The sequence below is a fragment of the Castanea sativa genome, chromosome 1, assembly GCF_040712315.1.
Source record: "Castanea sativa cultivar Marrone di Chiusa Pesio chromosome 1, ASM4071231v1".
Classification (NCBI taxonomy): Eukaryota; Viridiplantae; Streptophyta; class Magnoliopsida; order Fagales; family Fagaceae; genus Castanea; species Castanea sativa.
In genome coordinates, this window is record NC_134013.1 from 77,848,871 (window position 1) to 77,858,608 (window position 9,738).

The 9,738-nt window shown below is 37.4% G+C and overlaps 1 protein-coding gene across 1 annotated transcript; it reads left to right on the forward strand.

Annotated features, from left to right (window-relative positions):
- The first annotated feature begins 301 nt into the window (after positions 1-301).
- On the forward strand, positions 302-1,916 carry LOC142618324 (early nodulin-like protein 13). The gene is made up of 3 exons (XM_075791276.1): positions 302-572; positions 709-1,062; positions 1,394-1,916. The coding sequence occupies exons 1-3, from the start codon at positions 389-391 to the stop codon at positions 1,756-1,758; spliced, it is 903 nt and encodes a 300-aa protein (XP_075647391.1). The 5' UTR covers positions 302-388; the 3' UTR covers positions 1,759-1,916.
- The last annotated feature ends 7,822 nt before the right edge of the window (positions 1,917-9,738 follow it).

Consider the following 9,738-nt stretch of genomic DNA (forward strand, 5'->3'; position numbering starts at 1 on the left):
TAATAAGGTTAAAATTTATAGTATTAGCTACATAATGATTGTTCTTTCGCATCAAGTTAAGATATTAATCGACTTTTGGTGTAAATAAGATTCAAATTTACCTATTAAGCACTTGAAACCAACTTATAATAATTTAATTTGGTTAATTAGTAAGTTCTAGAACTTACTGATATTGACCATAATTATTTTCGTGGAGGCAACGGCATAGACTTTTACATGGTGAACCTCAAGTTATACTCTGCTAATCAAGAAAGTAGTACCATACCTTCTTCCTGCTTTTAGAAACCTCTATAAAAAGATCACAAACCACTCCTCAAATCATTGCAGTAACAACCCAACACATTAGAAACAAGGCACACAGGAAAAGAAGTTGGGTATAGACTAAGCTATGGCTAAGATTATCAGATTAGCCATTCTAGCCGTAGCACTTTTTGCTTTCCTACAAACCACAGTTGCTGTGACTACACATGTGGTTGGAGACAGCACAGGGTGGACGGTTCCTCCTAATAACGACTTACCCTTTTATGCTGTTTGGGCTGCGAAGCAAGCCTTCATTCTTGGTGACATTCTGCGTAAGTATAGATAAATAAGTTGCTAGTCTCATTTACTTTATTCTCTTTTGTTGATTTGTGGATGAATTTAGATCAAAGAGGTCCAATCTCCACCTGAGATTTTTTCTAAATTCAATGATCTTTGATGTTTTATCAGTTTTCAACTTCACTACTGGACAAGAAGATGTAGCCAGAGTTACGAAGGAAGCTTTCTTGATCTGCAATTCAACAAACCCAATCTCTCTCATAACAACCGGGCCAGCAACTTACTCGTTGAACTCGACCGGCGAGTACTACTTCATAGGCACCTTGAACAACAACTGTGCTCAGGGACAAAGGCTTGCAATCAACGTGACCACATCTCCTGGACCAACTGCTAGTCCTGTTCCCAGAACAATGCCAGAGAATTATACAGTCGGTGGTAACATGGGATGGATCGTCCCACCACTTGGTGAAATTGCTTATATTACTTGGGCTTACAACAAGACTTTCATCGTCGGAGACACTCTAGGTACAGACTTTATGATGTGATTAACTGTAATTGATAAACTATCATTTTCACATCAATCCACCACATCTTTCTATAACTCACAATTGATTATTTTAGAGTTGTGACAAAAATGATTGACACAAAAGCTGTATTAAGAAGCTGTATATAAACTGCATAAAATACTTGTCTTTTACAGCAAGAAATGAAGAAAGATTGAAACCTTATATTCTTCCATATTCAACAAAAATACTTTGGGAAAAAAAAGAACATTAAACAAATTTTGTAGATGGAAACCCAAATAAGAAATTATATCTTCCTCTATCTCTAAGCCAATTTTTGAACGTTTTTGCAGTGTTCAACTTTTTGAATGGATCAGATGACGTTGCCTCGGTGACCAAAGAAGCTTATAACAGCTGCAACTTTAGCACAAGTCTAGCACTTTATAACAATAGTCCTGCATATATCACCCTCACGGCCACCGGCGAGTATTTCTTCACCAGCACCTATCAATACCACTGCGCCTTGGGTCAGAAACTAGCCATTAACGTCACTGGCTCCGGCACCGCCTATCCACCTTCCAGCTCCGCCCACTCTCCTTCAGGTTCACATGGTCCCACCGCTTCTCCTCCATCAGGGAGTACTAGTGCTGCCCCATCTAGGATTTCCGGTGGATATTTATTCGGCATCTTGACCATTGCCATGGTTGTATTTTATTGATTTTTATCAGTTCATGGGTTGAGTATGGTTGACTTTGTTCTTTGTTATTTTGTATATTTACGATCGTATCATATTGTTTTATACATGTACACTATGAGGATGTACTATCCATTCTATTCAGTTTATACTTTAAATAAAGATTTTGTTTCTGTGTTTAAGAGAGTGTTTGGGAGAGTTGTTTGATTTATGTTATTTGAGTGTTTTTGATATACGTGTAGGTAAAAAAAAATGTGAAAAAGTACGTAATGTTGTTTAAAATGTGTTAAAATGTGTTAAAACTATGGTGCCAAACAGGCTCTAAACATTCCTCACTATGATTATTATGCTTCTTTTCCCTAAGCTTAGTTTAAAGCTGCAATAAATCCTATGGATGTAGATCGGTTGAACTATCTAGTCAATTTAATCAAGTGCCTTGTGAGACATTTGATCCAATTATTTTCTGGACAAGGTTTTCCTTTAGTTAATTTTTATATGTTATTCTTTCTTATGGTACTATATAGTTTTATAATGCCTAATTATCTGTCAATATAAAGAGAACCATAGGTCCTACAACTAGCTTCACTTAAATATCACTTGTCATCACAATCCAAATTCAACTCAAAGATCAACATCCTATCAAAATAGAGGTCACTATTCCTTTTTTTTAAAGCACCACAAACCATTACATTTCACAATATATAAACCACCATTCATCCGATTACAAGTTCAGTCCATTAACTTCAAATCTACTAATTAAACAAAAGAATCACATGTACAATATCAACTATTAACCTAGAATGTTTTACTATTTCCAACTCCATAAAAAAAATTGGAACTTAAACTTCTAATAGCGAAAATATCACAAAATACATAATGAATATCACTTTCAAAATTAAACCTATGAGAATCCCACCAAAAATCAAACATAAAGCTCTTATATGATTTTACTGTCACGCCCAGGTACGAAGGGAGACTTTGACCATTGGGGCAATGCCCCCAATTTTATTCTCATTTTTAAATATTAATATATACATCGGTATCAGTTTTAATAATTTTGTTGTATAATATTACACTTTACCCTTATAACAATATCATTGATTCTTTTAAAAGTAATATTATAGTTACAAACTTTTCTAAAATATTTATATAGAGATAGTAAATTCTTATTAGTTTGCATCTAGACTCAGCACTTACGTCACTTTTTTACTTACTAATAACCACTTACCATATTAACAATTTGTAAAAAAAATTTGTAACTCTAACATTTTCCTCATCTTAAAGGCCTTAAAAAAATTTATAGATCTAAAAAAAAAAATATATATATATATATATATATATATATATATTCAATTCCAAAAAAATTAGTCCAACAACAAAAATTACCAATTGTAAAGCTAAAAGCAACTATGTTCAATTAATCAATTTTACCCAAAACAAATAACTTGACCTTTTAAAAAGTTGTGGTGGGCCTTTTCAGTATGTTGGGCTGACCTGCCTCCTGCCGTACTAGGCCCAAAGTGTTCTGGATTAGGGAGTTAGGACTGGTCCAATTGCAACTCACTTTGGTCTGGCTTGTGCACAAACTATGCCCTGCTTGTCAAGATTTTGAATCACAAGTCCATGGCAGGCAGGGCTGCTATGGGAATTACGACAAGCAGATATAATAATGATGACAAAGGAAATGCATTCACAGAATAAATAAAAGGGATAACAACAGACATTCCATACATAAAACAACAGAACTTAAATGGGGAAAAGAAAGTAATAAGTTTTAAATGAAAGAGTAGAACATTAGCCTATCGTGCCAATCTACCTTACAGGGCCAGAACCAAGAAGGGAACCATTTCCTCAATGCAAATAATCTTCGTCAAAAAGAAATTAATTACTTTAAGGGAACGGGGCTAAATGGTTTATGCCCAAAAGAGTTTCTTATTTTTAGCAAAGACCAGGGGCTTTAGAGGGAGAGAGGGAATCAACCTATCTGGTGCATACCTGCCATTCTATTCTTTCCATTTTGTTCTTTCTAATTCTTTCTTTTCTTTTCTTTTCTTTTTCTTTCTCAGTGTTTGCTTAGTTGTTGTGATTCTCTTCTTAGAGGTTACTATTACTGTGTTCATTCTCTCACCTCCTTTTCTTACTGTGCACGACAAGGGTCCTTTATATAATGTCTGCCGTGGCTGGCTTTTACTATTTTAGACTTTAACCACCTTTGTCTGGTGTGGGTGTCTTTGCCGACCATTACTGATTGGTCAGTTGCCTAGCCAGCACCACTTACCTCTGCTGGCCGTGCCACTCCACATCACTAGACAAAGAAGACTATTTTGCTTGTTTGCTTGCGGTGACATTCTTACCTGCCACGGCGTGGGTGCTCTCTCTTTCCATCCTTCATGGCATGCACCTAGTGGTTCCAACTTATTCTTGCTTCTTTTAGGCGGTATGTCATCCTAGCAGGACACTTCCCCCAAAAGAGCCTGAGCAGGAACCACAAAATAGCTTTTCCCCTCTCCCCACTGCCAAACCATGCCCTCTTACCTCTGACCCATGAACCACCACTTCTTGTATTGGCTGGGTACATGTTGGAGGTGTTTAGGTTTTGTGCGTGCTTCACTTCCTTGCTCGTCCAAAACCTGCCTGCTGCTTATGCGTTTACTACGGTCTGAAGGCCTGTCTGCACATTCTGTCGTCCATCCTTAACTCCTTACGGCGTGAGCTGCTTTCCTATTTCCTCGTTCTTTTATTAGCTTGTTTCTTTTAGGGGGCTGGGCTTTGCTTGATTGTGGGCTTTCCTTCCTTTAGGTCACTCTTTTGCTTCTTCCTGTGGTCTTGCTATTATTTCTTGCCGCATCATTCTATTATTCTTGCTGTGATGTTATTTGACCCAAACCTATTGGGCCTTTTGGGGCTTGCTACTTATTTCTTTTTTGATGACCCTGTATGATCATTGGGCTTTTTACTTGCGGGCTCCTATGTCCCATTTATTTCCTTTTAGGCATTCTTGGCCCTTTTACTTTCCTTGGGCATCCTTGGCCCTTTCTAATTCTACGTTTCCCATGGGTTTTTACTACTCCTTGGGCTTTCCTGGCCCAATTACTCTATCCTTCATCCTTGGGGCTTATGGACTCTTCATTGCCCCTTACTTTCTTTGCTTGCATTACTTCGAGCCCGTTGTGGCTGATGTGGCCCATTCTCACTTTTCAACATCACATATTGCCCATGAGTTATCTATTTCTCTCTTTCCGGGTCTTTTTAGGACCGTTTGCTTCCTTAAGATCTATTTGTTTGCTTTATGGACCTATATATTCAAATATTTGTAGAAGAAACCGAGATAATTTTAACTTTTTTTGTGAACAAAAGTAATTATTGTGGTTGGGCTAATTGTCAAATGTGATATTAAAATAGAGCAGATGAGATGTTGGTAAAATATGACAATGGAACCATCAAATTTGAGAAAAAAAAAAGGAACCACTATATGTGACAAAAAAATTGTCAAATGTGATATTATAATTGCATAATGTGATAATGGAACCGTCAAATGTGAGAAAAAAATAAGACAAACACCAAATGTGACAAAAGAATTGTCAAATATGATAATGAAATTGTACAATGTGAGGATGAAATCATCAAATGTGATAAAAAAAGTAAGGGAACCACCAAATATGACAAAAGAATTGCAATGTGTGATGTTGGAACTGCACAATATGAGGATGAAACTGTCAAGTGTGAGAAAAAAGTAAGGGAACCACACAATGTGACAAAAGAACTGTCATATGTGATGTTGGAACTGCACAATGTGAGGATGAAATTGTCAAATATGAGAAAAAAATTAAGGGAACCACCCGATGTGAGAAAAGAACTGACATGTGTGATGTTGGAACTGCACAAAGTGACGATGGAACCATCAAGTGTGAGAAAAAAGTAAGAGAACCACCCAATGTGACAAAAGAACTGTCATATGTGATGTTGGAACCGCACAATGTGAGGATGGAATCATCGAATGTGAGAAAAAAAAAATAAGGGAACCACCCAATGTGACAAAAGAACTGACATGTGTGATGTTGAAACTGCACAATGTGAGGATTAAATCGTCAAATGTGAGAAAAAAAAAAGGGAACCACCCAATGTGAGAAAAGAATTGCAATGTGTGATGTTGGAACTGCACAATATGAGGATGAAACTGTCAAGTGTGAGAAAAAAGTAAGGGAACCACACAATGTGACAAAAGAACTGTCATATGTGATGTTGGAACTGCACAATGTGAGGATGAAATTGTCAAATATGAGAAAATAATTAAGGGAACCACCCGATGTGAGAAAAGAACTGACATGTGTGATGTTGGAACTGCACAAAGTGACGATGGAACCATCAAGTGTGAGAAAAAAGTAAGAGAACCACCCAATGTGACAAAAGAACTGTCATATATGATGTTGGAACTGCACAATGTGAGAATGGAATCATCGAATGTGAGAAAAAAATAAGGGAACCACCCAATGTGACAAAAGAACTGACATGTGTGATGTTGAAACTGCACAATGTGAGGATGAAATCGTCAAATATGAGAAAAAAAAAAGGGAACCAATCGATGTGACAAAAGAACTGACATGTGTGATATTGGAACTGCACAATGTGAGGATGGAACCGTCAAATGTGAGAAAAAAAAATAAGGGAACCACCAAATGTGAGGAAAGAACTGTTACATGTGATGTTGGAACTACACAATGTGAGGATGGAACTATCAAGTGTGAGAAAAAAGTAAGGGAACCACCCAATGTGACAAAAGAATTGACACGTGTGATGTTGAAATTGCACAATGTGAGGATGGAACCGTCAAGTGTGAGAAAAAAGTAAGGGAACCACACAATGTGGCAAAAGAACTGCCATATGTGATGTTGTAATCGCACAATGTAAGGATGGAACCGTCAAATGTGAGAAAAAAAAGTAAGGAAACCACCAAACGTGAGAAAAGAACTGTCACATGTGATATTAGAACTGCACAATGTAAGGATGGATCCGTCAAGTGTGAGAAAAAAATAAGGGAACCACCCAATGTGACAAAAGAGTTAACACATGTGATGTTGGAACTACACAATGTGAAGATGAAATCGTCAAGTGTGAGAAAAAAAAATTAAGGGAACCACCAAATGTGGGAAAAGAACTGTCACATGTGATGTTAGAACAGCACAATGTGAGGATAGAACCGTCAAGTGTGAGAAAAAAATTAAGGGAACCACCCAAGGTGACAAAAGAAATGACACGTGTGATGTTGGAACTACACAATGTGAGGATGGAACCATCAAGTGTGAGAAAAAAGTAAGGGAACCACCCAATGTGACAAAAGAACTATCATATGTGATGTTGGAACTGCACAATGTCAGAATGGAACCGTCAAATGTGAGGAAAAAAAAGTAAGGAAACCACCAAATGTGTGAAAAAAACTGTCACATGTGATATTAGAACTGTATAATGTGAGGATGGAACCGTCAAGTGTGAGAAAAAAAGTAAAGGAACTACCCAATGTGACAAAAGAACTGTCATATGTGATGTTGGAACTGCATAATGTGAGGATGAAACCGTGAAATGTGAGAAAAAAAAGTAAGGGAACTACCAAATGTTAGAAAAGAACTGTCACATGTGATATTAGAATTGCATAATGTGAGGATGAAACCGTCAAGTGTGAGAAAAAAGTAAGGGGACCAGCCAATGTGACAAAAGAACTGACACGTGTGATGTTGGAACTACACAATGTGAGGATGGAACTGTCAAATGTGAGAAAAAAAAGGGAACCACCAAATGTGAGAAAAGAGCTGTCACATATGATGTTGGAACTGCACAATGTGAGGATGGAACCGTTAAGTGTGAGAAAAAAGTAAGGGAACCACACAATGTAGCAAAAGAACTGTCATACGTGATGTTGGAATCGCACAATGTGAGGATGGAACCGTCAAATGTGAGAAAAAAAAGTAAAGAAACCACCAAACGTGAGAAAAGAACTGTCACATGTGATATTAGAACTGCACAATGTGAGGATGGATCCGTCAAGTGTGAGAAAAAAATAAGGGAACCACCCAATGTGACAAAAGAGTTAACACATGTGATGTTGGAACTACACAATGTGAAGATGAAACCGTCAAATGTGAGAAAAAAAATTAAGGGAACCACCAAATGTGAGAAAAGAACTGTCACATGTGATGTTAGAACAGCACAATGTGAGGATGGAACTGTCAAGTTTGAGAAAAAAATTAAGGGAACTACCAAATGTGACGAAAGAACTGACACGTGTGAAGTTGGAACTACACAATGTGAGGATGGAACCATCAAGTGTGAGAAAAAAGTAAGGGAACCACCCAATGTGACAAAAGAACTGTCATATGTGATGTTGGAACTGCACAATGTGAGAATAGAACCGTCAAATGTGAGGAAAAAAAAGTAAGGAAACCACCAAATGTGAGAAAAAAACTGTCACATGTGATATTAGAACTGTATAATGTGAGGATGGAACCGTCAAGTGTGAGAAAAAAGGAAGGGAACTACCCAATGTGACAAAAGAACTATCACATGTGATGTTGAAATTGCATAATGTGAGGATGGAACCGTCAAATGTGAGAAAAAAAGTAAGGGAACTACCAAATGTGAGAAAAGAACTGTCACATGTAATATTAGAATTGCACAATGTGAGGATGAAACCATCAAGTGTGAGAAAAAAGTAAGGGGACCAGCCAATGTGACAAAAGAACTGACACGTGTGATGTTGGAACTACACAATGTGAGGATGAAACTGTCAAATGTGAGAAAAAAAAAGGGAACCACCAAATGTGAGAAAAGAGCTGTCACATATGATGTTGGAACTGCACAATGTGAGGATGGAACCGTCAAGTGTGAGAAAAAAGTAAGGGAACCACAGAATGTGGCAAAAGAACTGTCATATGTGATGTTGGAATCGCACAATGTGAGGATGGAACCGTCAAATGTGAGAAAAAAAAAGTAAGGAAACCACCAAACGTGAGAAAAGAACTGTCACATGTGATATTAGAACTGCACAATGTGAGGATTGATCCGTCAAGTGTGAGAAAAAAATAAGAGAACCACCCAATGTGACAAAAGAGTTAACACATGTGATGTTGGAACTGCACAATGTGAAGATGAAACCGTCAAGTGTGAGAAAAAAAAATAATGGAACCACCAAATGTGAGAAAAGAACTGTCACATGTGATGTTAGAACAGCACAATGTGAGGGTTGAACCGTCAAGTGTGAAAAAAAAATAAGGAAACCACCCAATGTGACAAAAGAACTGTTATATGTGATGTTGGAACTGCATAATGTGAGGATGGAACCGTCAAATGTGAGAAAAAAAAAGTAAGGGAACTACCAAATGTGAAAAAAGAACTGTCACATGTGATATTAGAATTGCACAATGTGAGGATGAAATCGTCAGGTGTGAGAAAAAAGTAAGGGGACCAGCTAATGTGACAAAAGAACTGACACGTGTGATGTTGGCACTACACAATGTGAGGATGGAATTGTCAAATGTGAGAAAAAAAAGGGAACCACCAAATGTGAGAAAAGAGCTGTCACATATGATGTTGGAACTGCACAATGTGAGGATGGAACCGTCAAGAGTGAGAAAAAAGTAAGGGAACCACACAATGTGGCAAAAGAACTTGTCATATGTGATGTTGGAATCGCACAATGTGTGGATGAACCTGTCAAATGGGAGAAAAAAAAGTCAGGAAACCACCAAACGTGAGAAAAGAATTGTCACATGTGATATTAGAACTGCACAATGTGAGGATGGATCTGTCAAGTGTGAGAAAAAAAATAAGAGAACCACCTAATGTGACAAAAGAGTTAACACATGTGATGTTTAAACTGCACAATGTGAAGATGAAACCGTCAAGTATTAGAAAAAAAATTAAGGGAACCACCAAATGTGAGAAAAGAACTGTCACATGTGATGTTAGAACAGCACATTGTGAGGATGGAACCGTCAAGTGTGAGAAAAAAAG